This window comes from Acanthaster planci, linkage group LG13 (genome assembly GCF_054643075.1).
Source record: "Acanthaster planci isolate LZ-2023a linkage group LG13, COTS_SCS, whole genome shotgun sequence".
Classification (NCBI taxonomy): domain Eukaryota; kingdom Metazoa; phylum Echinodermata; class Asteroidea; order Valvatida; family Acanthasteridae; genus Acanthaster; species Acanthaster planci.
The window spans coordinates 16,124,085-16,139,067 of record NC_141789.1 but is presented as its reverse complement, the minus strand read 5'-3'; the positions used below and the strand labels follow the sequence as shown (position 1 = coordinate 16,139,067).

Sequence of the window (14,983 nt, the reverse complement as noted above, 5' to 3'; positions counted from 1 at the left end):
GAATCCTGAGCACTGAAAAAAAAAAAGCCCAAAAGAGTGGTATTTCTCTCTTGTGTTTAGTCTGCAAGATGCAAATGCATTGTGTGCTCAGTGAGATCCAATCTTCCTGTCGGGATGGTGTTCTTGCTGTTTGTAGGGCTGTGCAGCCAGAAGTTGCTGCTCATCAGGGAGTAGTTTGTAGCCTAAGGTCCGACTTGGGTGATGTGGGACCAGAGATGATTTTGCGGCTTTTCCCAGATTTATTTTAATATCCCATTAGGGTTGTGGTGGGGGTTGGGGGGGAGTGGAGTGAGCAACAGATAAAGTCACTGCAGCCTATATGAGGCCTTGTTGACAGGCTAACGGCTGTGCCGTCCACTGAGCCAGTTGATGCAAGAACTCTGTGGGGAAACATAACTCAATATAACCTGGCTATCCAGATAGGGAAATCGTGGCAATTGGTGTTTAGAAAAGGAGCATTGGATTCCCCTGACTCTTCACTAAGTCTGTCCCACGTTAACGGAAGAAGATAAAAAAAAAATTAATAATGCTGGAAATAAATTAGGTGAATTATTTTTGGTGGACACCAGTACTTTCCCCATTCAAATAAGGTGCTAAGGTGATTGAGTGTGCCTGGTAGCATGTGTGTTGTGTCAATGAACTTCCAACAACCTGTGCCAAGGTAACGAGGTGCAGTACATTGGGGGACAGTTTTACCCAGCTCATTAATTCTCATATTATTCATTGACTGACTAAACTCCTCACCTGTCTTCACCTTCTGACATTTCATCTGAATGCAGACTTTGATCATGGTGATTTTAATGGCCACAATTGCAACATTTTCATGCCTATAATATAAATTAGAAAAGCTCCCTCAAGTTTAAGGGAAAGGGGAGCGATGAGGGATAGGTGAATTTTGAAGTGAGTTAATGATGCAGAAGTCTCCCCTCCATTTTCTAGTCTCAATTACAGGATTTCCTACTTGATTATTGTTGAAGCAGCTCTTGTAGCACTCCCTGTGACTTCCAGGAATTTGTGCTTGTTGTTGGAATAGTCTATTCTTTCCTCTTGGGTGAATTTTTACAACCACATAAACATTTGTAGCAGAAGCTAACCAATGGATGGTTTATGTACATGTAGTTTCTAGTCCTACATTCTCAGACATGACAGTCATCTTTAAACTCCTTATTCCAACTCCAAACCCTTAGGGGTCATTTGTCTATAGTATCCGATCTGACAGGTTTTGGGGGATCTGGAGTTTATCAATAGTGGGTTGACATCATGGCCCTACCCTTGTTCTTAACCTTTTTTCTTAGTAAGCAGTGAATAATCAGTTTTAGAGATAACCCTTAGATGATCATATCTGAACAACCTTAGCCAAAAGCTTGTTAAAACCATTGCTTAACCATGTCTTTGAAAATCTTTTGCATGATATAATTGACAAACATGCAAATAACTTTACCTGTAATGGTTATGATTTGTAGCCTGTCTGAACTAGCTTTTTTCGTGAACCAGACTAGTGGGCTGTCCTACGAAACCACACACACACACACATAAAAACTACATGTGCATGACATGAAAGTCTTGGATTCAATCTTTACTTGCATGTGTAGGCCTAGGGGAATGCTACCATGGAATAGCTGTGTGTCTTGATGAGTTCTTGACTTTGCTGATCTCACTACAGTTATTGGTTTTGACAGGTGCAAAAATTGTCTTGAGTGTTGAATCAACATTGATATCTGACATAGTGATCCCTGTTAAATTTTTGGAGTTAAAGCCTTGGCAATTCTTGGACAAGACATATACATGTAACCTGCTTAAGTTTTCTAGTTCCTTCAGGTGCTATTTTTGGCCGTCCGTGTAGCTTGTTTGGCTCTGTTTCAACAGACTACGGTGTGATTTTTTTATGCATGAAATTCTTCAAGTTTGGTAAATAAACAAAACCAGGGGTCTTGTTGTCTCGGTCGAATGTTCACCTTTTGATGTGTCTATCAAGAGCTACACCATAAAGTTGTGTGCTGGAAATTTTGTGCATGTGTGAAATCTAAGCTTGTTTCTGTTAATGCAAAGGGTTGTGTTACTGGCAATGTTTTGCTTTCCTCAGGGGAATTTCTCAGATTTGGTCTTGGAGTTCCAAGCCAGGAGAATTTCTTTTCATTCAGTATTTATAAGAAATAAAGGGACTTCATTCACCTTGTGTTATCTGATGAGGACTCAGAATGCTTGGTTTGAAATTGCTAAGGCATTGCACCTTGGACTGTTTGCAGAAAACAAGGAATCAGAATTACTTAAAAATTGCTGAAGTTTGAAAAACTGATGAAAATACATGTTTGTCTTTTGTGAAATTAGTTTCAACCATGGCTGTCAATACAAAGAGATTAACCTTTAAGCTTTGCCTGAGAAAAGTTGTTTCTTAGAAAGTTCCCAGAAGAATTACTTTAAAATGTCTTTTCAGCATTCATTTGCTTTTAATGTCTGTGCTGTGGTTTTCACAAAGAGGAAGTTGAGTTTCATGTTATTCATCATGATGGATATATGATATGAATAAATGATAGTTTGAAAAAGAAAATATTTGTCATCATCATGAGAGGCAGTGACTTTTCTATTGGAATCTTGGACTGTGACAAGTCCCCATATCCCTCCTTTTCTTTGGGGACTGATGCCGCAGGATGGGGCATATCATGGTGACAAAACTCATATCTAATGTGTGGCTATACGCTGCTAGGCATTCCAATGGGTGGGAAAGAGAATCTCTATAGGATCACCATGGCAATGAGATGCAGCAACCTGCGCATCCCCTGGATGAGTAACCAGATCTTCAAGGAAGGATTACTGCTTGATGTGTCTTAGATTGTGTCTGACAAGTAATGAATTTTGATTGTATCCTGACAGGTTTACAACCAATCCTCCATGAAGGAGATTTCTCAGTTGTTTTGAAGTATTATCTTGAAAATATGTATGTAAATTTCCGGTAACTTAAAAGTATTGGAGTTTCTGTATTTCCTTAAAACCCTTCATGATCTTAAATACAAAATTTTTTTGTGTAGGCTTTGTTTTATGAGTATTTATTTTATAGTTTCATTACATCATGACTTTACATACAGGAAAGAAAATGTAGTGATGAATTTTCATCTCTGAATCAGTGTTTAATGTTTTTGTAATTAGTGACCCCTACTGTGGGTCAATTTAAATGGATATCTTACAGCCCTTTCCCAATTGCAAATGGAGAGAGGAATTTGGCTGAACCAGAGAAGAGACATCTCAAGAGACGTGGACATTGACGCCCCCAAGCTGTGCCACCCCATCCACAGAAACATGAAACTTATTCAATTTCTTGCAAGACAAGCCAGCCACCTGCATTATTCAAACGACCAGTTTTTTCAATTTGTAACTTTCTTTTGTGGGGGGAGTTGTGATGCAAATTTGTCAGGGGAATTGAGTACCACATCTACCAGAGTCCCAGAGATTGTGTCTAACTATTAAGGATGGTCCCAGCGTCATTCCCTCAGAGATCTGATTGCAATAAGACTATTCTCACTTGAGTTGCTGACCTCTGCTCACCTGGCCCCAATCAATGAACAGGTTGACCACAGAAAAAAATCTGGATGTAGAATTGTTCCTTCTAATAGTTTTTCCCATAACATCCCTGAACCCTGGAAGTATCTGCCAGGGAATGGTGACCAGGGGATGAAATATTTGAGATTGTCCCTTCTTCTTCCACTTAGAAGAAAAAAAATTAGAATTTGTGAAAGTTTCCATCCCACATCTGGTACTAGTTACCACGGTGTTGCCTGAAAACAAAGGCTGGCCTATCACAGAGTGCCCTGGAAAGTCAAGCAGGCCAAAGCGGCATTTTTGGTGTCCAAAAAACTCCGAGCAAAAAACCTGAAGACGCCTTCCGTCTGTTGATCATATTACTCCCTGTAACCTAGTTTGACTGTTGTTGATAGATGGAGGGGTCAGAAAATCCTGATCCCTCAGACAAAAAAAAATTCAAGAAAGTTGCCAGTAAAGCCTTCCACTAATCTTCTTTCAGAAGGGGGGGGGGAAAATTGGGGGTAGAAATGAAGGAAACGCAAGGATTTCTGCTGTGTGGTAATGGTAGTAATAACTTGAGGCCTGGTGTATGAGTTATGGGCTTACATTTTATATTGCTAGCAGTCCCTGTGGAATGAAATCTTTGGAGCTTGTGGTTTGGTTCCTATCCGAGTTGATATCCTGACCAGGTGTTGGGACCACTCCATTGCAAATCGGCAATCAATTCATATTGGCACCATTGCCCTCTGCAGAGAGGGGTCGCCATCCAGTGGAATATATAAACCTCCAATTGGACGAACCGTTCCAGTTGATTAGAATTTTCACACCTTGCTTGCATGTTTACTCACTTGTGATTTTTTTCCCCAAGATCACTTTTGTTAGTAGGCTTGATTCCCCAAGCAAAGAAACATTGTTTCAAATCTAAGAGATGATTAGCACATCTTTGCAGTTTTTGCTGAATTTAACTTTAAAAGTTATTAGTCATAAAATGAGGCACTTATGGCTAATGTGCTTTGACTTCTGTTGCAAGTTTTTCCTTTGCAATTTTGTAATGTTTAAATTGTATGTCTTTTCATCACATGAAATGGCAAATGTAACTCTGTAGTTTAGGGCACTGATGTTGCCCAATTTTTGTTTCACTTGAAGGCTTTTTTCATGTACAAGTACACATCTGGCACTCGTAACAGTATACACGGTGTTACCAGTCGGTCAATGAAGTCACAGTGCTACACCCATGTAAATCATTTCCCTTGACGGCCTGTTTGTTGAAATCCAAATAATAGCAATGTCCCATCAATTGCTGGCTGATAAATGAGGCAGCAAGTTAGACTGGGATAGAGGGAGACTCTAAACTCGCCCTCATGAGCAGGAGAGGGAGGCTGTGTGTGTGCACAGCATGAGTGATGACTGAATGAGGGGATCACTCTGACAAGGTTATCAACACTTGCAAGGAGTCTTCCCCCCCTAGGTTGTTCATCTAAGGAGCAGAGGTTGATGGGAGTATTTGGAACTGCATTAGAGGATTAGGCGGGACTCTCTAAAGGCAATGGGGGTCCATGTTTTGGATTATCAAGATGGAAAGGTTTTTCTTGAAGAGTGACAAGCCACATTTACAGAATGATGGTTGTGATAGTCTGCATCTTTGTTTTATTTTTTTTAGTTTTATTTAGTATTGAAGCCTATGAAGTTTGTCATATTATAACCTTGTTTAAGTTGTCAGTAATGGAAATGTTTGACATGGACTCGTATCACTCAACAAATGAGAAATCGTCTTTGTCAATATTTTGATGATAATGGCAATATTAAATGTCAGCTGATTGAACAGTTATTGTTTTCTCTGGCTGATAGGAATTGTTGCATTGAATACACAGTCATTACATTTTCTCCATTTCATTTTCAGAAACTCTGACTTTGTCAGTCTATATCTGTAAATGTATGATTTCCTGTTTACAAGTCAATTTGTGTGTTACCCCGCTTGGACCTTTGTTGGCAAACTTTGAATCAGCGTAGATTATCAGTGCCATCGCACACGGTAGTTGCACATCTTGTGACAGGATTGATGATGAGGCTCCTGTACCGCATCTGTGAATGTCCGCAGGCCCTAGAGCTCTCTCACTCTCTCTCCTCTCACAGTTTCCAGTCACTTGTCTCCTTCTCCTACTCTTCTCGTTCTGCGTTTTCTCAATGACCGCGCAGACACACCGTGCCTCATAGCAAGGCCCCCAGCAAGTCATTTGTGTCGACTGTCTCAAATCCTGTTACCTTCTTGCCATGTTGATCCCTTGTTTATGCAAGCTGCAAAATAGGATTGGTCAAATCATTTTCTCTGCGTATCTATCCTGCCAGGATGGAATTTTGTCACGAAGTGGTTGTACCGGGCTGCATTTTTATTTGTGGGTCATGCATGGCTCGACCGAGGGGCTGATTTTCAATTTGGTTCAGTATTGTGATTAAAAATCCATTAAGAGTATCCTGCAGTATAGTGATTAGATAACACCTTGAGAAACTATCAACAGATTAGATTCTGCCAGGCAACTAACCCTGTGTGATTGAAGTGCAAGTCGGTACAGGAGTCCTGCAACTTGGAGTGATTTCATTGTCAAACTGAAATTATCCCCTTTTGCCGCCGCAGGCATCGTTGCCAATCTAAAGCTCGCTCTACTGTGCTAGATAATACCCAGCCGACTTGCAAAGGCATTGTGTGCTGCACGGACCACCAGATGAAATCATGTGTTTCTGTTCAAAATCCCATTTCATATCGTGAAGAAACTTGGGGAAAAAGGGGGGATGAGAGAGTGAGACCTTTTAATGATTAATTTCCCTTGCTTTGATTGCTGCAATACAAATTTCATCATTTTGTAGAGAGGTTTAGAAAGATTTTGTATACCATAGTCAAATGATCCATATATCAATTTGAATGCTGAAACAAATTCAAAGGCAGTAAATTGCCTTCGTAGAAAGCTATTGACTGGGAATTGTTGAAGCAATGACCAAGATTTAGTGACTGATTAAGTGGCATTCAGTGGTGCCTTCATGAAATGCCTAGTCGCTGTTTTTTTTTTTTTTTCGTCGTGGTAGCAGAACTCAACATTTGTGAATTGGCTCAGTATTGGATTACCAAGCAGTCTGAGCAGTGGTGTATTGAGGAGAAAACATACCAATAATTCCCAAATTGAGACATGATAGAAATTGCCTCACAATGCTTCACTTATTTAAAGGTTTCCCTAGATGGAAACACATTTATTAATACATTAAGCACATTTAGTACGCACACTACATTTTGTTAGTGGAGGTTTTCAGTGAGTTGACCACCCATCCAAACTTGTAAAAATTGAAAGAAGACATTAACATGCATCAGTAAAAGTCTCATTAAAGTTGGGATGAAATGACAAGCACAATGTAAAAATTATGGTCTATTCATGCCTGATAGTCACAGAATGACACCTTGCAGTTGCAACTGCTGGGCAGCTTTTTATCAACCAGTACACGGGGTTCCATGTAATGACAACTCAGTGAATAATTTCCTGCAGTTTTCTCCGGTGTGAAATCCATTGCACTTTGATCTCAGTCATGTGTGCTTTCCAGTCCTTTGTTCCATTGATCCCAATATCACAGCTTGCCCTTGCCAACTCCCAGCATCCTTCCATCATTTAACACCCCACAAATCATCACATTCATCACATTCTCGGACATTTTTTCATTTAGTAAGCATGCAGTTGTTGATTTTTCCTCATCATCTTGCTCATTGAGATGTTAGCGTTCGACCATGAGCGGCAAATACCTTTTAGCATGTCTTGGGCGGAAGCGACACCATCATTCTCAGGTGATGAGCCATAATGAGACCGTTTCTGTATGGAGCGGGCACAGTAGAGGTGTAAAGTCACACAGTTCTAGCCGTGTGGCAAGGCATTGTAGGTACCACCTGCAATGAATGAGCTAGTCATGCTAACCACAGGTGTCTCATCTTCACAGCAGACCCCTGTCTTCCCTTTGCTTCTTTTCAATACTCTGGCTGTTTTACAGCATCACTATGCCAACACTCCAAGCCAAGTATTTCTGCACATTTGACGGCAGCTGCACCTTGAAGAAGGCAGCATTAGCAATGAACTACAAGCGTATCTTTCCACTCATTAAACTGCACACAACTTCCCTGCAGCCGTCCACTTCCAATAACATTTATCGCCTCTTCATGTCCAGGTCACAACACTCTAGTTAACACCTGTTTAAAGTCACCAGAGAATTACAGGCTGGTAGACCCAGCTAATATTGCAGGAGTTTTTATTTTATTGTCGGAGTAAGAAATATCTGGGCAATTCCCAGCTCACTAATATTAATGGCATGGCTGTGCAGTTTTCAAGCATCAGTCGGGACAGGCCTCAGAGGATTGTTTAATCAGTAGACAAACAAAGCTAGTTTTATTGGACTGGGTTGGTCAGCCAGTGAGTCAGGCTGCAGATTTGGCAGGGACAATAAGATTATTTTTGACGGTGCGAGATTTATGGAGGAAATGAAAAACTGTTTGAAAAAAAGTTTAACTTTTCATTGTTACCTTTAAGGCAGTGTACCAAAAGTCAAATGATTTGTAATTACTCAAGTTTTAAACAATTATATCTGTTTCCTGGAAAACATGATGAACATGACATGTTCACGTTTGATGATGATAAGAACTCATTTTGATTGATGGGCAAGGAACTCAAGAGTCTCATTTCATTTGTCATGTGATGCATGTTTCAATTTTTTTTTCAATCTGCTTGCCTGTTTATTTATTTACGGTCTAAAATTACTCAGTGGGGAATTTTTACTTCAAGAAAAAACAACTGTTGACTCTCCTGAACCTCATAGACATTGATAAACACATCTCGTGGGTGTCTCAGGAGAAGAAAAAAAGAAAGGAAAAGAAAGGAAAACAGAATCACCTCCATAGGCAATCAATACTCCATTACTTTGCAAGGCGGCTTTGTGTGATCTGTGTGCCGCCTTCCTTTATTGGTTTTACCCTTTCTTAAAGACTTGACTACCTTCTCACTTGATCCTGTGGTGTAGGGACTCACATCTTCTCACTGAACTAATATTGGTTAAAGGAGAGGATTAAGCTGCATTGATGTCCCCCGTTTGGACTAAGAATGATCAGGGTAGACACTTCTAATTCAGGATTTAATTACCCATTCTAGGTCTCCTATCTCTGTTGTTGGCGGTCGCGGGGTATGGCATTGTAATCATGGACAATGGATCATTACGCAGATCCTAACATGGACCAGTTGGGCCCACTATTCAGAGGTGTGGGTGAAGGGGAAAGAGACCGATTGGAGATTCCTTGCATCTTTGATTGGATGCTGGGTTTTGTACAGCATTACTGCCAGACTTGTAAAGCGAGAAAGATAACTCTATCAACATGGAAATGAGATGGATTGGGTCAAACAGGTCCTGCTGTGCCTTCCTCTAAGCCCTCTCTCACTTCTCTAGAACTCAAAGGCTCTACCGCACTGGAACACAAAGGAAGGGAAACGTTACTAGGATTTCAGAGTATTAAGAGTCGGTCCTGGGCTCTGACAATGCATCCCTTTTGTAAGCTTTTTTTACAATGACACTCACAGGTACTTTGCAAAACACACTGCTTAGCTTAGGCAACAGTTTTGTCACTCTGGAAAAAGAAGCTTTGGTGTAAAAATGGGTTTTTGGCGTGGCTGTTGAAATGGTGGATAGAGAACAAATCATTGTGAAGTAAAGAAATCAGTCTTTCAGTGGACACTTGTTGACGTAAATCTGATCAAGAAGCTATAATACTGATCTGTGTCAGCTTAAGATTTTCTTCATCACAAATTTGCTCTTGTTAAGCACAGATGATGATTATAACAAAATATAGAAACAAATCTGTCCAATCTGAATTTTTCTGTAATGAGTACTTCAAAATTACATGAAGGATGTTGGCACACAATTATATTTGGGTGGGATGCTCCTGAACATTTTTGTAACTTACTGATCTGTTGTAAGCATAAATTTTTTTTTTCCATGAATTTATTTGTCAGTAGTTTTTGCTGTCAGTACACCTCTGTCAAGGGACAGATCTGTCTGCATCACAGACATTCCAAGATTACTTGAATGATAAAACAATATTGACTGATTAGTCTAGACACCAGACTTATTTCCAGTTATCGTTTCCTCCCTGAAGTCTCTTCCATCTCACTGGCCCACCAAGGTCTGCAAATGGGATCTTTACAGGCACCCCATGGCTTACAAAAACCTCTTCGATTAGATCTCTGACACTTGAAAAGCTTCTAATCTTTATAAATTAGCCTAGCCCTCAAACTGCCTGTGTACCTGAAGACTTGCTGCCCCAATTCCCCCCTCCCCTTCGTGCTCTGCATGTGAGGTAAATGGACCAGTCAACCTCCCATTCTTTGTTGGCCATTACCCCTGTTAGCATTCCTTCCATTAATCATTGGATAGGATGCACCATTGTGCCAAGATCTCATTGTTTGTGCCGTCAGTCTTACTGGGATCATCATGATGAGAGGGAGGCTCCCTTTTTAGTCATCTCCCTTTCTAGTGAATGATAAATTACTCGCTAAGGAATCCTACCCTATCTGGATAGATGGCTATTTGCCCAAACATGAACATGAAGAGTGCTGCATTTAGGTTTGTGTTATCTCACTTTAATATTTACTTTGATTTTTTCCTGCTAAATTGTAAGATTGCGATAAAGCTAAAAGTACTGATGTGTTAGCCCGAGATGTCTTTCTTCCATGTAACTTGAAATAAGTTTTCTGATGTTGGATTTTCTTCTCAAGAATTTTTTTTTCACATTTTCTACTTTTACAGTTTGGCTTAACTATTAGCTGTGTGTTTATCTTTCAAACTTTAAATTTGCAAAGTTTGAAATGTAACATATTGGTGTTGTAACAATTTCTTAGTTTGACATGAAATCCCTGTTAACTCATTCAAATTTAACTTTCTGCCTGAGAATACCCACCTCACAAAATTTATGTTGTATTTTTGAGAATGATTCTGCTGAGACAAAAGCAACTAATCAAATTATAATTAGTCGAGGAAAATGTGATAGATGGAAAGTTTTGAATGAATTTGACATTTGTGCTTTGTAAATTGTTCAGTTTTATTTAGGCAAGACATAGTTCATTGCATAGGTTTTTTTATTCAAATTGTGAACCAAGGTAAGAGGTCTTCTCCATTGGTTTCTGTGGTCATCAAATCGTAAAAATGTGGTCACTGTGGAAAATCCCTCCCCTGACCTGAGTGACCTTGCAACAGTCATGCCCCAAAGGAAAAAAAGTCCTTTTCTGTAGACACATTCTGCCCTTTGATTGACCATAGTTCATCAGCAAGTGTAAGAGTATGACATGGCATGAGGAACAGTAGGTACCCTTAAGTAACAATAACACTGAATGGCCAGAGGGGGGTAATATGGAGGGCAGACAGGGGCTATGATGGGACCAGGTTCTAGCCTTTATTATACCAGGGGTAAGACATCCGATCCTGCCCTTCATTGACTGTAATTTCAACCCTGAATGGTGGTGACAGGTCGGACACAAAAGCCTGCTTCTGTTCTCTGGGTTGGAGTCCCAAGTCTTGGCAGATTCTTGCCCCAGAGCAAAGGTGGTGACAGCCAGTGGCATCCTAAAACTACAGAAAAGATGAATGGCATCCCACTTACCCTGTCAGGTATGTGGGTCTGGATGGGGCAAATTGATACCAAATTGCCAATATTGTCAGGAATTACCTCTGTTCTTCCTTGAAATCAGAGGATTGAATGGTTCAGTTGGCCGTTATCTTTTGTCATGACTGCTTGATATGTGTGCTTGCTTAACACTGGGCAGCCTTTTCTAAGTAAGTGTTGACATTCCAAGACAAAGTAGTCCCTTGAGAGATATATTTAGACTCATCAAATCTTGGTAAAACAAGCTGGTTGTGATAAAAAAATGTATATATAAAAGGCACACCATAGCGGGTACATGTACTGTTCTTGTTTTTCTAATTGTTTATCAAGGAAATTAGCCCGAGGATGAGATGTCAGTGAAACAGTTTTGATCTTAAGGAAGTAGTAACCTATTTGCGTTTAAAATTGATGCAGCTTGATTTAATGCCAGGAGCAGTTGATGTGGAAAGCGCCCTCTCTGGTCATGATTGGAATAACATCTCATCAGGTTTGGCTGTCTTGGCCCAGCCTCTGGTATCAGTAGTGGCCAGACTTCTTGGAGCCAACGGATCCCCTCTCACATCTGTTAAGATCATTCCATCTCAGCCCTTGCTCCATAAAAACTCCCTGGCCAGAAATACTCCATAAATCTCACTCGGCTATTTTCTCTAACCTTGTGAAGTTCAAATTCCTGGGAGGTTTTTCTGTCTGGGGACTACTATGGATAATATGTCAGCTTATGCGCATTTGAGGTTTTCTTTTGTGGCGTAACTGGGTAGCATAATGGCCGGTGTACTCATAAAAAATAGTTGAAGTTGTAAATAAATATGATGATTCGTGCCCAGGGTATATTTCTTCCATATAAATGTATCAATCATGTGGCTTAGATTATCTAAGCTGAAATTATTTTGTTATCTTGCTTTTAGATTAGTTTTTCCATTTTGAAACAAATACTGTATTGCTTCCTTTAAACCACGAAGAGAGGGTTTTTATGACTACATTCATAGAGTCATGTTGCAGGCAGAATGTCTCCTTTTTTCTGAACACAACTGAAACGTGAATGAGCTGTGGACGGGGACAATTTGATGCTGAAAATCAAGTTGAAATTGGTGCAGAGATAAAGCAATAGGAATGCGGGTACATTTAGATTGATTGTGGTAAATACGGGTACATTGAGATTGATTGTGGTATTGCACATGAAGATCTGCTTATAATCATTGACTGCTTGCCGCATTCATTTTAGTCCCTCAGTTCTCTTCATAATTTCAAATGTGTACTAGTTTTTCCTTTAAGGTGAATCTCAATTCCAGAAGATTGTATTGAGAGAAACAGGATTGTCAAGGATTACAGGCAAGCATTGCCGAGTTCAGCTCAGGACGCGGGCAATCCATTGACATCTTCTCTCTCTCTGTCTGTATCCAGTTTGGCTTACAGCTTTCCAGAGACCCTAGGGCAGTTTATGTGTGGCTGTGGATTCACTCTCAATCCACTTGTCTTTGCTGAAGTCTGGACTGTTAGAATTTCAATCAAAGGATTGAAATTGTAAGGATTATCTTTTTTTTTATTATTGATGGAATTTTGACAGACACAATCTTGATGAAGGATAGAAACATTTCAGCCTAAAATGTATTGCCAGTCATTTTATATAGTTCACACCAAAGGATTCATTGCTGGCGGATTTGTTTGATCTTGAAAGATCTGCCAGTTGTATTTTACAACTTAGAGCCATAATTTAACTAGTCAAGAATGTAAATGTTCTCAGTCTTATTTGGATTTGAAAACAGTTTTCCTATCATGTTGTATATATGCATTACTTGATGGAATATGTTGTAATAAACTTTCAACGTAAACCAAAAAAACTCACTTAAAAATGTCTGACTTAAATAAAGCTGACAGCAGGTTCCTCTCGCTGAAGTGAAATTGGCTGAAGCTATTGTGATTGTCCAAGTCTCTGTATTTCCATGAGCTATTTGCCATTACCTTCAGGTACTTAAGATTTCTAAACTAGTGTTAGAATTTAGCTTGGTTGTAGAGAGAAAAGGAAGCAGGTTGAACTACTCTCACCTGAATGGGAACCGTTGTGAACACCAGTGCTGTAAAACAACGCCAAAGTATCCCCAAACCTTGAAATGCCAAGTATTAACTTCAACAAGAATCGTCTTTTTACAAAACCTGTTGTAGAACCCAACTTTGATTTGATTATCAAATTATGAAAATGGCCTAGTGCTGTATCATACAATACCTCTGCCTGCTCAAAGCAGGAGATTAAAAAAGCCAGTTTGCTGGAGTGAATTTAGCATGCATAATGTCGGTATATGAATTCATCTGAAGCTCCCATTTACATTACGGTAATACTGTGCATTAATGCTAATATAATAAGCAGATAGACTTGCTAAAATCCTGCTCATGTTAGCTGAGTGCTCTGGCTTGTAATTGTAATTTTTGATGCCTCAGAGACATCCCTCATATTGGGATGTCAATAGTCAGAACTAAAGTGCAGCAAACCCAGAAAACAGAGCTCATGCATTTCTCACTGTAAAATGCAGAAAAAAATGGGTGGTCCCTGACTTTTTTGTGTAAAATAAATGTAATATGCCGGGAAATGAATTTTAAATGAACCAAAGATTTTTCCTTTTCATTTCTGGAATAAACAGTGTTTAAATGATTTTTCTTGCTCAGAAAAATTTGTAATATCTGAAGATAAATAAACGGAGGAGTTGACGTCTTAAGGACATCTTAATGTAATACATGCACAAAGATATTCTTCCCCTACTGGTTAGAGGTTCATTTAACAATGAGTACTACATGCACTCATACCTGTATGGTAGCACTGAATTCATTCATTCATTTCCACTCCATCCATGTAATCAGTTTTTCCCTCCGCTTGGCCGAGCAGCAGCGGAAGAGTACTTTTGCCGATCAGGAGAGGATTATCGCGTCGGCATTGCGCCTCGCTTGGCAGCCTGGGTGGACTAGGCTGTGGGGTAGGCTTGCCGACCGGCTGGCAGGCTTGTACCATCCATCCAGCCCCGTCCCTCCCATGCCTAGTAAAACCCTCTCGTCCCGGTTCTTGATCTCTTGATGAGGCCTTTTATTATGCTAGCTGTCGTTCGCTATTCAGAATTCCAGCTACTCTGTCTGACAACATTAGTTCCACCTGGTTGGTATTGAGGCTAAAATCTACATTATCATGGTCTGGCCGTGGTGTTTAAATTCATGCTTTTCAATTCCATGTCCCAGAAACCAGCAGATTTTTTTCCTTGCAAAGGTTGAGCAGAATAACAAGTAGTCTTATATCATGAATAGATTGAGTCTAAAGTCTCTATCCTCTAATGAGGTATGGAGGTTTGTAGGTTTTTTAAATGTGTGTACTTCATTTGCTGCTGTCTTTGTTCTCCAGTTTTGGGCAAGGATTCAAGAAAACATTACTTTTATTTTCTAGATGAGAAATTAAGCAATCCATCCCAAATTCTAGATTTTCGGGGCAAGGTCATCTCTGAAGATACAGTTTTCTTGACTTTTTTAATATCATAATATTAATCTGTGTCTTTGTCCACATAACTCACCGTTCATAGTTCATTTCCCTAGTTAAATGGATTTATTTATTTGTTTACATGTTTGCCAGTTTCATCGGTGTAGTTTTTCATCTGCACCGCTGGAGAGTTCTTTTGTCCATCTCGTCTCCGTAGTATTTTTTGACTGTAGAATGGGCTTTTTGTATTTCAAGACTTTTGTTTGCCTAAAACATAATTTAAGTAATGTTGATTAAACTCACAACTGGGCTAAATATATGTAAGTACTTCTGTTAGTTCTAAG

At 39.7% G+C, this 14,983-nt stretch overlaps 1 protein-coding gene and 1 long non-coding RNA gene across 8 annotated transcripts in view; both read left to right on the top strand.

Moving 5' to 3' along the window:
• The window catches only part of LOC110973883 (transcription factor COE3-like), a 95,730-nt gene that overhangs the window by 48,181 nt on the left and 32,566 nt on the right, over positions 1-14,983 (top strand). The window contains exon 1 of one of the 7 annotated variants that reach the window (XM_087145255.1): positions 10,014-10,152. The exons of the other annotated variants lie outside the window; for them this stretch is intronic. Within the exon in view, the coding sequence (XP_087001381.1) occupies positions 10,109-10,152 (44 nt within the window). The 5' untranslated portion in view covers positions 10,014-10,108. Of the gene's footprint in view, positions 1-10,013; positions 10,153-14,983 lie in introns of those variants that run through there. 7 annotated transcript variants of the gene reach the window in all.
• Positions 10,445-13,622, top strand: LOC110973885 (uncharacterized). The gene is made up of 2 exons (XR_002597530.2): positions 10,445-11,193; positions 11,603-13,622. It is a non-coding gene; the product is annotated as an uncharacterized LOC110973885 (long non-coding RNA).